Source organism: Scardinius erythrophthalmus (genome assembly GCF_964197995.2).
Source record: "Scardinius erythrophthalmus genome assembly, chromosome: 24".
Classification (NCBI taxonomy): Eukaryota; Metazoa; Chordata; class Actinopteri; order Cypriniformes; family Leuciscidae; genus Scardinius; species Scardinius erythrophthalmus.
Genome location: NC_138244.1, coordinates 15,255,167 through 15,268,370, shown reverse-complemented (window position 1 = coordinate 15,268,370; position 13,204 = coordinate 15,255,167). Strand labels below are relative to the sequence as shown.

Genomic DNA, 13,204 nt, shown 5'->3' with positions numbered 1-13,204 from the left:
GATTGAGTTAGCTTACATCAACACAAAACACCCAGACTTCGCAGATGCTTGTGGGGTCATGAACAACAACATTGAGGTTTAATGACATTTTGATGATGATTTAAATTAGATGTATGATTGGAAATGATATGAGTGTGAAATTAATATTTGTTGTCTTCGTAAACAGGAGCAGAGACGTAACCGAATGAGAGAGCTTCCCTCAGCGGTGCCTCGTGATAAGGTATGATGTTAAATCTTGAGCGATCAGTAAACTGCATTTCTCACTGGAAAATGCAACGGGCTGCTATTTGCAATGTTCTTTTATCTCTTTTCCTCTCTGGAAATTAGTTTGTTGCATAAACCAAAGTCTTACCGCTTTTTCTTGCAGTTTTGATTCGAATCGGACTCAAATCTGCTGCTTTCCTCTCTAGATGACTAGTCTCTTCTCTTCCTGTGTCTTTTTTTAGTCCTTAAAAGGTCCTGGTGGGCATTCAGTGTCGCCCACCGAGCAGCCGTCTGCTGAGGGTGATGGGTCTAAGGTGTGTGGCGCCCCCTGTGTAGGGGCAAAGCATGGAGTTGATTTTCAACCCACTCGATCTGCTCCCCCTGACTGCATGGTCACCAACCTCTAAACTGACTGCAGTTTTGGTTTTACTGATCAGAACCTTCTCAAACTTGTATTGTAATTTTGAAGACCCTCAACAGTAGTTTTTCAGTTTGTGGCCAAAATCTGTGTTTAAACACTGATGCACTGCATGGGATGGTGCATAAAACACTAGTGGGTGCTCAATCCTGTCTTGTTCTTCCTGTTTATGTGTATTAGACGGCCGGAGGAGCTCAGGGCGAGCAGGAAGGAGGAACAGGGACCTGGAGAGGCATGTTGAAGAAGGGAGAAGAAGGCCAGAGCGAAGACAGGAACAAACAACAGAGCTCTGTCCCCGCCAGCCCTCAGAGAGGACACGCAGTGAACCTGCTTGATGTAGTGAGTCCCTAAAACACATACTTTTGATTATGCTACAGAAATGACTTAAAAGCTTGCAGTCTGAAAGTAAATACACACCTGTGAGTATTTGTGGTCTCTTTGAGAGCTGTTTGCTAACACGGTCACAATGAATTAGTGTTGATTTGTTCTGATCTCTCGCAGCCTGTGCCAGTTGCTCGGAAACTGTCCGCTCGCGAACAGAGGGACTGCGAGGTCATCGAGAGGCTCATCAAGTCTTATTTTCTCATTGTCCGTAAAAATATCCAGGACAGGTATGTAGAAACAGCATTTAACCTCTACAAGAGACTATGGAGGAACCATGAATATGGTTTCTTGTTTCATGTTTCAAGCTGAATGCTCACTCTGTTTCTCCGTCTCTGCAGTGTACCAAAGGCTGTGATGCACTTCCTGGTGAACCATGTGAAGGACAGCTTACAAAGCGAGCTGGTGGGACAGTTGTATAAACCCGCCCTGCTCGACGACCTCCTCACGGAGTCAGAGGACATGGCCCAGCGCCGCAATGAGGCCGCAGATATGCTGAAGGTAACGTCAATAATTTATATATAATAATAATAATAATAATAAAAATAAATATAATTAATAATAATGTATATTCATGTAAAAATGTTTAGCAATACAGAGTAGCCTTTACATTCATATTTATTCATTATTATTCATTTAATATTTACTATGATTTAATAGTAAATAATATTACATAATTTATTAATAATAATAATTATTATTATATATTAGTAATAATGAATATTAATGCAAAATGTTTAGATATGCAGAGTAGCCTTTACAATAATATTGTTATTAATTTAATAATAGTACTAGTAATTTATTATTTAATATTTCATAATAATAGTAATAATATATCATTTGTAATAGTAATGTATGTTAATGTAAATATTTTATTGAGTAGCCTTTACATTAATATTAATTATTATTAGTAGTAATAATAATGTATTAAGAATGATTTGATTATAAAAAAGAAATATATATATAAATAATGTATATTAATGTTAAAATGTTTATTAATGCAGAGTAGGTTTTATATTAAAATTAATATATTGATTGTTTCTAAAGTAATTTATTTCAATTTATTAATTTATTTATATTTTTGCTATTATTAAATTAATAACAATTCATATTATTGTAGAGGATAATCTGCATTACTAAGCATTTAATTAAAACTTAATTACACATTATTTAAAAAATCCTCTCCTCTGCCCATAGGCCTTGCAGAGAGCGAGTCAGGTGATCGCAGAGATCCGTGAAACACACCTGTGGTGAAGTCCTGCGCTGATGTACAGCCCCTTTCCCTTCTGCTTGAACCCTGCGGTCTGCGTCAGCCCTGTCACGATTTCACAGACAGCCAACTTGAAAAATGCACTGGTGTCAGTTAGTGTGTATTGAATATAGTTTTATGTATGCAACGGACTCTTCTCGAACTTCATCGAGGGCAGCAAATATCATGTCACACCTGCACACCGTCCCAGCAGTGATCTCTTTCATGTATGTAAACTACCATGTACGCTGCAGGTAACGTGTGCGGCCTGTTAAAGGACCATGTGTCCCTGATGTAGCCTATATTAAAGGTAGTGATATAAACAGATCAAATGGTTTGTCATTATGTTGTAGCTTCATTTGGTATGATTGAATTTCTTAAAAATACTTTGTTTTGCTGTCCAATAAGGCAGTCAACATGGGATTACATTGGAAAGATGCAGGATCACACTACTCTTTTGTGTAAATGTGAAGCATTACTGAGTGCACCTTTAATTTCATAGCATTATTTATTTACTTTTTTTTTTTCATTGTTGGTCATCAAAAATAATGAGTCAGACTTTGAAATGTATGTAGTTTGATGCAATGTTGGTGTTTGTGCATGATTGTCACACATAACAGTTCATTTTATGCTGCACTGCAATTTTATATATTATAATATAATATATTTATTATACATTTATAATGAAATGTTGCAGCTATTTATTTTTTCTTTACAGATAATTTATTAATTCATATAATTGACATCACTAATTGAGTACACTAAAATGAGCAGTCAGTGATAGCATTTATTCATGGCAAAATGCAGAGCAAAAATGTACAGCCAAGGCTTTTTTTGTATGTTCAGAACAATGACTTAAATATCACCATCAAACAAACAAAAAACGAATGCACGAGGACACAAAATCCTCTCATATCTGCTGTGAACATCTATCTCAGCCTTCCTCCCACCTTGCCTTTGCCGCGTCCCTTAGCACTAAAAGATAGAAAAGCAAGAGTTTAAAAATAGATTTTGGATTTAAAACCGAATGACTCAACACTTATAGCAGTTAGCGAGATGTGAAGCTTGTGAATCTTACCTCTGGTGATCCTGGACGCGGCAAATGAGCTGATTTATCTGTGAGAGACAGAAACATGACAAGTGTTAACAGGATACAGTGATAATGAACACAACCTATTTACCTCAGTCCAGCCGTTGAAAGTGAACTGGATTTTGTGAAACTGTTAATTGCTGCAAAACCTCAAAAAACGGCCTTACAGAAGCGCCATAAAGCCCCACAAGCAACTTCAAAGTAAGTAAAAGAAGTTTAGATATCACTTACATCATATTTCTGGCGTTTCAGTTTCTCATTGAGATCGTATTTTTCTGCTTCCAGGTCCATCAGCCACTGCCACAACTCATTGGCCTTATCCCTGCAACGAGCGACAGAAATGTTAAGGTGGGTTCACTTCACACAGAAAGCGGTTTGTTTTTAAGATAAGTTCTTTCAAATTCTTCGCTCATTAAACGCAAGAATGCGTTGAGTGAGAACAGCAACTATTTTAATATAGTAATTTAGACAATTTGATAGTGATTGTGTAGTTTCTGCTGTAACTAGTTCGAAAAAACGCGTCCCAAGTTCATTCTCATTCCTTGCGTTTTTAAACACAAGAACGCGTTCATTGCGAACGGCCAGTCGGCCACTAACAACTAGGCCAAGGCTTTATATTTTTTCTTAAATGGCGATTTGATACTGGTTGCGTATAGTTTATGTAGTAATAGTAAATAGTTCGGGGGGAAAACGCATCTTAATGTCATTCATTCCTTGCGTTCAGTGCGAACGGTAGGCAAGGCCTACTATTTTTAGTGTTCTAAGAAATTCTCATTCTAGTTCTAAATAATGAACTATTTCCTGTAGGCCTGTTTCCTGGTCTGTCCTTAACAACAACAAAAGAAAAATACTGTTAGAAATTAATAAAATGTTAGACATATCAAACACTTGGTGTGTTTTTTTATTATTATTAATATGAAAAACTGTCATACTTGAGTTTGTCATCACTCAGGTGGTCAATATTCAGTGGTTTTCGGCGGTCAGCCAGGATCTTCTTCTTTTTCTCCCTTTCGGTCTGTTTCTTGGCACCTTTGCGTCCTTCACCCTTTAGTTCAGCGATAATTATAATATTATTGAAAAAATCTGCATAAAATGTTCATGTTACTTGACAATATTCATTTACAGCCTTAAATACGGTCAACACTGACCCTTTGCTGAACGCCACCGTACTGCTGGGTCATGTTGGTGAGAGCTTTCTTCTTCTTGGCATCTTCATCATGCTTCTTTCTGTGCTCTTCCTGCTCCTTCCTCTCTCTCTCTTCCTGTGAACAGTTTAGATTGTAGATTGGTTTTATCTCTGCTAGGAGCCTGTGGTTCATTGTTTAACTTCACTGACTGGACAAATTCACTTGGTTTAGTAGAAATGATTCAACATTGGCAATATAGGGTGGATTTTGCAAACATCCTCCACAAAGGTAATTCAAAAGTGTAAATTCAAGACTTCAAGTTAAGTCTCATTGGTGGAAAGATGTTCCAGTATGCAGCTGGTGTAGTTTGGCACAGCACAGTGGTTTTCAAACTGGGGTCCGGGGACAGTATTTGATCATTTATAACTGCCTTTTTACGATTTTTATGATCATATTTGCATAAAGCACTGGTTTGGCAGGTGTTTGTGCAGAAGTTGACAGTAACTCACAGCGAGTCTGGCCTGACGCTCTTTCTCTTTCTCCGCTCTTTCTCGCTGCTGCTCGGCCCTCTCTGCTCGCCTCTTCTCCTGTTAAAACACATATTTACGTAATTCTGCTCAGAAGTTCCTCTTGCAGGATCTGCGAGGTGTTTATCCAGTTAATGTAGTTCTGCCTCTTTTTTGATATACAAATTTAACAATAAATAAAAAACAACATTCATGAGGAAACACTCACGATTCTGTTGACCAGAGAAATGAGTTCCTCTTCATCTTTCTGTCTCTGGAGGAAATGAGCCTCTATTAGAGACTGTAGTTCTGTCAAATCCTTCTCCTGACGCTTTTTTTGGATGTCCTATATACACACACACACACACACACACACACACACACACACAGAGAGAGAGAGAGAGAGAGAGAGAGAGAGAGAATGATATAGATTTTAGAGTTTCAAAGTGAGAGGTATGCGTTTAAAGGGAGTGTAACAGAAAGGAAAATATCCGACGTACATCAAAATCGACTTTATCTCCCTCTGGGATCTTTGGTGCTTGGATATTTGATAGATACCTGAAGATAAAAGATTAAGACATAAAAAAAAAACTGTTTAATCTGGATATATAATGATGCATACATGAGAATAATGGTACTTACTTTGGTTTGGATTTTGATTCGTCCACTAGAATTGGAGAAATATGTTTTTAACAGCAATTCAATAGAACAGTTACAATAAATAATTAAAAAAAAAATAAGTTACCATAAATACATTTTTTAAACTTTGCTCAGATTTAAAGAATAGCATAACTTTTATTTACATTATGCATTTACTATTTGTAATTATACTTGGTGTAAACAATATATACCAATGTAAAAGTAGGTAATTAGCCACTTGCATTGTAATAAATAAATACATTTTGGAGTTATATATATTATATATATATAATATATAAATAGACATTGTGATACAATACCTTCCTCCCTTTTATAAAAATGAGATAAAACACACAGACAAAAAGATTTATAAGTGAAAATGCAATGCACATGGAATTAATTGCAAGATTGATAACTTTTTTATCATAATAAATCATAATATTTGCAGAATTAAAACTGTTACTCACTGAACCCCCTCATCCATCACATCTTCTGTGTCAGACATGACTATATAAATAATGTCAAAGATTACATGCAGCATATATTAAGCAACAACAAACATTTTTATATGCAACAGAAAAAGCCAAAATACATCTTGCTCATTACTCCTATATAAGGGATGGGGGGATTGGAGAATATTCTGATTCATCTCGAAACTCTTACCTGGGTTGTTTCTCGATCTCAGAGATGGAGCAGCTCTCTTTTAGAGTGTGTTAGAGCATCGGCCCTCAGTCTCAAGGCTAACATACTAACACACCACGTGACCACATTGTCCTCTGATTGGCTTGTGCTGAAAGCCTTCTTCTATTGTTAGACTGTCAGATGCATTTCTGTCAAGTTCTAAAACCAAACATTCTCTTTGACCTGCTCATAGTCGGCCTGGTTTTGTCACCCCGTGAAACCCAATCCGTTCAGAGAAAGGAGCAGACTGCTTGTCGCAAATGACAATGAGTTCAGAACAGAAAAGACGCAGAGGCAACGTGTGCATGTATCATTACTTTACTGTGAAGGCTTGCTTGATAATACAATAATTGTACAGTTGTTGTGATCATCACTGACCGTTTGAACCGTTAAAGTAGGAAATATTTCAACTGTTTTATTGATATTTTGAAATAGTTAAGCTATATTACTTCCCAAATACTTTATAATGCTATATTTGTAAGATTTTTATTACTGTCTTAAGGGGCGGTCACACTACACTTTTCGTTCCATTGACTTCCATTCATATGCATGCGAATGCGTCAGGCCGCAAATGCAAGCTCATGTGAAAAGTTTTGCATTTTGCTGCGTTCCAAAGTTCGTTTGGTGAACTCTGACCTTTGAATTCGCATTACGTGAAGACGTGTGGCCAGTAGAAGATTGATACGTCACAGTGTGACCTCTTGTCTGAATTAAAAGAATGCATATGTTTAGTCAAGTAGAATGTATATATTTACATTCTGAATGTAGGCCTGTTACTATTTGTATATGTTGAATTCATGATTATAAAAAAACTTGTGAAAAGTCTAATGTGACCGCGGCTTTATTAGATGTGTAGTGTTCATAGCATGACTTTGAGACTCCAAGTGCAAAGCATATGAATAAAAATCATATAGGCAAAAGCAGCATTAGCAAAGCACAATCAAACACCTAAACCACAACATGTTTCAAAGCATTTAATCATGAGTGTAAATTCATCAGGTCATCTAAAACTCCGGAGGGAAGTTCAAAAGATTTTTCTGTTGTATTTTTATTATTATATTTTTTAATCAGGGATAAAAAGGCTAAATGTTCCTAAAGGTGCGGTCACATTTACTGATTCATTTTTTGCGGGCAAAATCCAGTCATTTTAATAGGAATCAAATAGTAATGCAAAAGATTTCACCACTGCGATTTCGCAACAGGTTCAGTTTCGAATTTGCTCTGTTGCCCAACAGTGACTTCTGTTTGAGCAGTGCTTCATACATTGCTACACTATTGAAAACAGACTATTTCCTCGCTAATGTGACCGCATCAATTAGTTCTAATGGTTACTGGTAGCTGTTTATATAGTAAAATGTTTATATAGTTCAAATGCGCAAATGAGATTTTTGTTCAAATTTGTTTTCATCTTATAGCATTGTGAACAGCAGGAAAATAATAACCATATAAGCATGCATTAGTTAGCAAAATAAATAGGCTTATCAATGTTTAAAAGGGAGGTGAAAACACTTTCCACTTAAACACTTGCGTCCAATCAAACTCTACAGTGTTTTAGCGTAAATGCACCTGTCACTTATTAATGTTTGATAGTAATACTTAATACTCTAAAGATGAACTGAACTCGAGTTTGAGTAAAGGTGATATAACAGATGTATATATGTATTATTGGGCCTGTGTGATTTATGGTAACTGTAATAATGTTCGATTTTAAAGACATTTTTGTATGATTTATATTTTGTACTGTGTTTGGTTGCCACTTGTTGTAAAATCTGTGTTCTGAAGTTGCAAAATTATGCACATATTATGGAAGCGTCTTCCATTTCGGATGATCTGGGGTTTATTCGGATGTCCTTATTTTCTTGTTCCTGTAGAACATAAGGGAATATACTGTTAATGTGCTGTTGAGTTTGCAAAGAGACCGTACAAGAGAGTTACATTTGCTCTACATACTGTACGTCATGTGTATAACTCAGCAGGCTTTTTCAACACATCCTCAAATACACGAAAGCAAATAGACCAGCCATCCGCACCTGTTCCCAGTTAGTGAGTTTAACACATTGGGGCCGTGACCCAGACGAAAACGCACAAGTGACAATGTCATGGGTGTGTCAAGTTGTGCCAGAAGTGGGACAAATATCTAATACATTGTCATCTGTGTGACTCTCAAGGACAAGTTAAGCTGAAAGATGGATTGCTGCCACTAGCTTCTTTGTTAACTTCTTTGCTAGCATCAATGAATGAATAATAATAAACCACAAAAGCCAGATCCCTGTCAGAATATGTGCTAGATGTGGGTGTTAAGGCGGGTAATGTGACATAATGTGATACTTTCATCCCTTCTGTAACTCTAAATATTAAACTGCTTTGCTGTGGGACATCATGCTAATCCAGTGATTCACGTCTATGCAGTGGCACAACAGAACAGCTGCGGCGGGTAATGCGATGCGTTATGATGCTACACAGGAGGAGCTGGGTGAAATGAACACACTGGAATTATGCCTGACACGCTAGCGGTTCGTGGAGTACCAATGCTGGAGAACAAGGTCGGTGCTTTAAATATAGCGTAGCACGATATGTGAACTAGAGATTTACAATAGCACTGGCCAGTTAGAGTTATGACTTCAGACAGTTGCTGTCACCGCGCCGCTGTCAGTTAAAACACCCCCCACTGCCCCGCCCTTTTTAGAGAGAAAATCTACTCAGTGGAGTTAAGATATTTAGAAAATTGTCTTTTTGGTCCAGTGAAAGTCAATGAGGACCCATGTAATTTTTTGGACCCCATTTGATTTTCATTGTATTAACAAAAACAGTTAAAACATTCTTTTCAATATCTAAGAAGTCTTTTGTATGTATATAAGGGTAAGTAATGACAGAATTTTTATTTTTGGTTGAACGGTCACTTTAACAAATATAAAAAAAATGTTGACATTTGGAACTGAATGAGAGAGAAAAACAAAAAACTACAGTCACTCACCATTTGTGACGAATTTACTTTTGGCTGCGAACACCTGGGACAAAAAGCAATACAAGAGTGTGATTTGAAAAAGTCTTGAAAATAGGCATTTTAAACCTATTTTAAGATACGAATTTGTACTAGGGATGCACTGATATAAAAATGTTGACCTTTACTGATAACCGATAATTCTTTATATTTGAAAGCCGATAACTGATATATTGGCCGATAAATATAAATCCACATATTTAGAGTGCCTGATTACAAAAACAAAAGTTTCACCAGAAGCCATGTCTCAAACGCTTTAACATAAATCAAACATATACAGTGCAGTAGCCTAGTTGAAGTTTTTAATTAATTTTACACGACTATGGCCAACTTGCCTTATATATAAAAAAAATCTATTGCCATACACATAAATAAAATAATGCAAACGGGTCATTGGATAACATACTTGTGAATAAAGAATCAAAATGCATTTTCCATGGATAAAATAAAATCCATTATCGGATTTAAGATATGAGACAAATTTCCTTATCGGACCGATAACGATAACATTAAAGGGATAGTTCACTTTGAAAATAAATTTTGGTATGTTTTAGCTTACCTCAAGGGCATCCAAGATGTAGGTGTCTTTTTTTCCGCAGTAGTTTCAATTTGGATATTTTTAGGTCAAACCGTTCTTGTCTGTCAGTCATATAATGCAGGTTGATGGTCACTGTATCAAAACACAAGCACAGAGTCCAAATTAAAACAATTCCCCATCGTCCAAATTAAACAATTCCCCATCATAAGTACACATTGATGGCCTAAGACACGAAACGAGCGGTTTGTGTGTGAAAAGGAAAAGTATTTATATCGTTTTTACCTCTTGTAACACAGCACACGTCCAAGTGATCTGACGGCGCGGGCGGGTATAGATGTATACATAGATGTCGCCTTGGCTACGGTTTCGTTCCAATGAACTGCAGTAGCAAAGGCGACATCTAGTGTATACATCTATACCCGCTCGCGCCGTCAGATCATTTGGACGTGGCTGTGTATAAGAGGTAAAAACGATATAAATTCTGTTCGTTTTCTCACACAAACCGCTCGTTTCGTGTCTTAGGCCGTCAATGTGTACTTACGATGGGGAATTGTTTAATTTGGACGATGGGGAATTGTTTTAATTTGGACTTCTCTGTGCTTGTGTTTTGAGACAGTGACCATCAACCTGCATTATATGACTGTCAGACAAGAACGGTTTGACCTAAAAATATCCAAATTGAAACTACTGCGGAAACAAAGACACCTACATCTTGGATGCCCTTGAGGTAAGCTAAAACATATCAAAAATTAATTTCAAAGTGAACTATCCCTTTAAAAATGAACATATATCGGCCATTACCGATATGTTGGTCGATATATCGGGCATCCCTGATTCGTACGATGTGAAACATATGAAAATGAAAAAATTTATCGAGAAGGCCCACCCCTAAACATAAATGTTACCGGGCCAAAAGCAGATTGTACATAAACGTACAAATTAGATTGTATGAATTCATACGAATTAGCCACTATTTCACCAAAATGAAAAATAGTTTCAAATTACCATGTGAATGTGTTGGTATTTTTTGATACTATTAAAAGAGCAACTGTAAATACCATTTGTGGGAAAAAAAAAAACAAGAAACTAACAGAAAGAACAGAAAACAAGCAAGTACACTTATCTTATCTTAATCTGACAGAATATTTTAGTCACAATGCCTGAGAAAGGGATGATGGATACAGTGGACAAACCAGTGTCATATACAGTATAAAATCAAGTCATAAGCAGTATAAAATGACCCACTGAGATTAAAGTTTTTTTTTGTAAACGGGGCCATAACTTGAATTCATGAGGCCTGAGACAAATCTTTCACATATATTCAGCTACCAAAAGACTTTCTAGTTAATTGTAAAGTGGGTAGGTGAGCCAATAATTTGTGTGAAGTGAATAACTATCCATTAACCCTTGTGTGGTGTTCATATTTTTGTTACTCAGCCAGTGTTCGTGGGTCTGGTGGACCCGCTGCATTTTTGGGTTTTTAATTCAACACAATCAAAAATGTTATGTTAAAATACTCAACAGATGTTTTCTTCATCCCAATTACAAGCAATATAAACAGCATATATGGTCAATATTTTCTCTTTACCTTTGTTAGATCACATTTAAGAATTGCAACCTCGTGTGGGAATGGCAGGAGTAGAAGCACAAAACTCACTCTTTCACACTTACAATCTCTCTCTCACACGCACGCACGCACACACACACACTCATGCAGACACATACACACACCCACAACACACACACACACACACACACACACACACACACACACACACACACACACACACACACACACACACACACACACACACACACACACACACTCACACTCACTTGGATATGTGGTGTACGGTCACTCTCCATAGGCATAATGGTTTTTCTAATGTACAAACTGTATAATATATCCTCCTACACTAACCGTACCACTAAACCTACCAATCACAGAAAACTTTTGGCATTTTTTGAATTTCAAAAAACACCATTTAGTATGTTTTAGTATGAGGACACAGATGTCGTCATAAACCATGTTTACGTTGTAATACCCATGTCATTATACACATTTGTGTCCTCATAAACCATATACAAGAACATACACACAATAACAGCAGGCCCTGACAGGAGGAGGACAGAGTAAAAGTACACAGGACCTACAATTTCCACACTTTTATTAGCCCCGGGTCCAGTGGACCCGAACATCCTGTGTGTAATATAAATGTGTAGGGGGGGTGTACAGTGTGTTTTCATTAAAAATGTGTTCTGATATATATTCCTCACAGAAAATGAGCCAAGGCCAATGAGTCTCAGTTTGAAAAAATAATTAATTGTATAATTTTTCTTTTGATAAAAAATGAAAACGGGTCCAACAGACCCGAACACCATACACGGGTTAAATCAACAGGTATCAGACACCACTTTGGTACTTCCTGTTATACCTCACAGATATGTCAATGTCTTTTCTGGGCTGGTGAAGGAAACCGTCAGTAAATTTAATAACTGACTTTGATGGATTGAACACCTTATTATATTTCAACCCACTCAGCTCACCTTGGCAGGTGTGGAGCCCTTTGTTTCCCATGGGCCACGTGGTTTAGTGACATCAGCTGGCTTCTGGTCCTGTCAAAACAAAATTACAAACCATCCCTCATTAGATTTGGAAATAGGTTGTTAATGGATTTTTTTTTTTTATGTTTTCTGTATTAAAGCTTACCTTTCTAGAGGGGGGATTGAATAGAAGCAGAGGAAAAACAGTGGACAGCAGTGTGACAGAAAAGTGAAAAGCAGAAGAAAAGGCCACAGCTAGAGGAGTGGGAAGAAGATAGAGATAAAGTAAATATAGCACAATACTATAAAAAATACTGAGGGTGTTCCAGATGGTAAAACCATATAGAATTATTACCATATATGTGACCCTGGATCACAAAACCAGTCACAAGTTGCACGGGTATATTTGTGGCAATAGCCAACAATACATTGTATGGGTCAAAATTAACGATTTTTCTTTTATGCCAAAAATCATTAGGATATTAAGTAAAGATCATGTTCCATGAAGATATTTTGTCAATTTCCTACCGTAAATATAAAAAAATATATATTTTTGTGAGTGGATGCAGCAAAATCGCGACAACTTTAAAGTCGATTTTCTCAATGTTTAGATTTTTTATACAAATATTTATATAATATATATTTCAGTAAGTAAGTACAATTTATTTTACAGCACGCTTAAACAGCTACACTGACTAAAGTGCTGTACCAAAAACATTATACACAATATAATATAAAATGCATGACATACATAATAAGGAAAGAATGGAAACAAATAACTTAATCCCTTAGACTTCAGTTGAATACTTTTGTGGCAAGATGGAGC

General features: G+C 36.6%; 3 protein-coding genes across 6 annotated transcripts in view; 1 reads left to right on the top strand and 2 right to left on the bottom strand.

Annotated features, from left to right (window-relative positions):
• dnm1l (dynamin 1-like) overlaps positions 1–2,609 on the top strand; it is a 12,776-nt gene extending 10,167 nt beyond the window's left edge. Inside the window, exons 14-20 of one of the 4 annotated variants that reach the window (XM_081356888.1) lie at positions 1–76; positions 167–220; positions 447–518; positions 803–961; positions 1,124–1,233; positions 1,345–1,504; positions 2,201–2,609. The exon at positions 1–76 is cut by the window's left edge and continues 17 nt beyond it. In XM_081356888.1, coding sequence (XP_081213014.1) covers positions 1–76; positions 167–220; positions 447–518; positions 803–961; positions 1,124–1,233; positions 1,345–1,504; positions 2,201–2,257 — 688 coding nt within the window. In that variant the 3' untranslated portion in view covers positions 2,258–2,609. The remainder of the gene's footprint in view (positions 77–166; positions 221–446; positions 519–802; positions 962–1,123; positions 1,234–1,344; positions 1,505–2,200) is intronic. The other 3 variants (XM_081356889.1, XM_081356890.1, XM_081356891.1) reach the window with 3 other exon arrangements.
• A 417-nt stretch (positions 2,610–3,026) lies between these two features.
• tnnt2d (troponin T2d, cardiac) lies at positions 3,027–6,119 on the bottom strand (the record flags this gene model as incomplete). Its single annotated transcript, XM_081355858.1, has 9 exons — positions 3,027–3,227; positions 3,331–3,368; positions 3,574–3,664; positions 4,275–4,387; positions 4,491–4,604; positions 4,979–5,056; positions 5,205–5,321; positions 5,476–5,533; positions 6,082–6,119. 9 exons carry the CDS (start codon positions 6,117–6,119, stop codon positions 3,182–3,184), a joined length of 693 nt encoding a protein of 230 aa, XP_081211984.1. The 3' UTR covers positions 3,027–3,181.
• cald1b (caldesmon 1b) overlaps positions 5,854–13,204 on the bottom strand; it is a 33,462-nt gene continuing 26,111 nt past the window's right edge. Inside the window, exons 14-16 of the mRNA XM_081356809.1 lie at positions 12,382–12,450; positions 9,270–9,303; positions 5,854–8,160 (exon numbers count right to left, since the gene is read on the bottom strand). Coding sequence (XP_081212935.1) covers positions 8,147–8,160; positions 9,270–9,303; positions 12,382–12,450 — 117 coding nt within the window. The 3' untranslated portion in view covers positions 5,854–8,146. The remainder of the gene's footprint in view (positions 8,161–9,269; positions 9,304–12,381; positions 12,451–13,204) is intronic.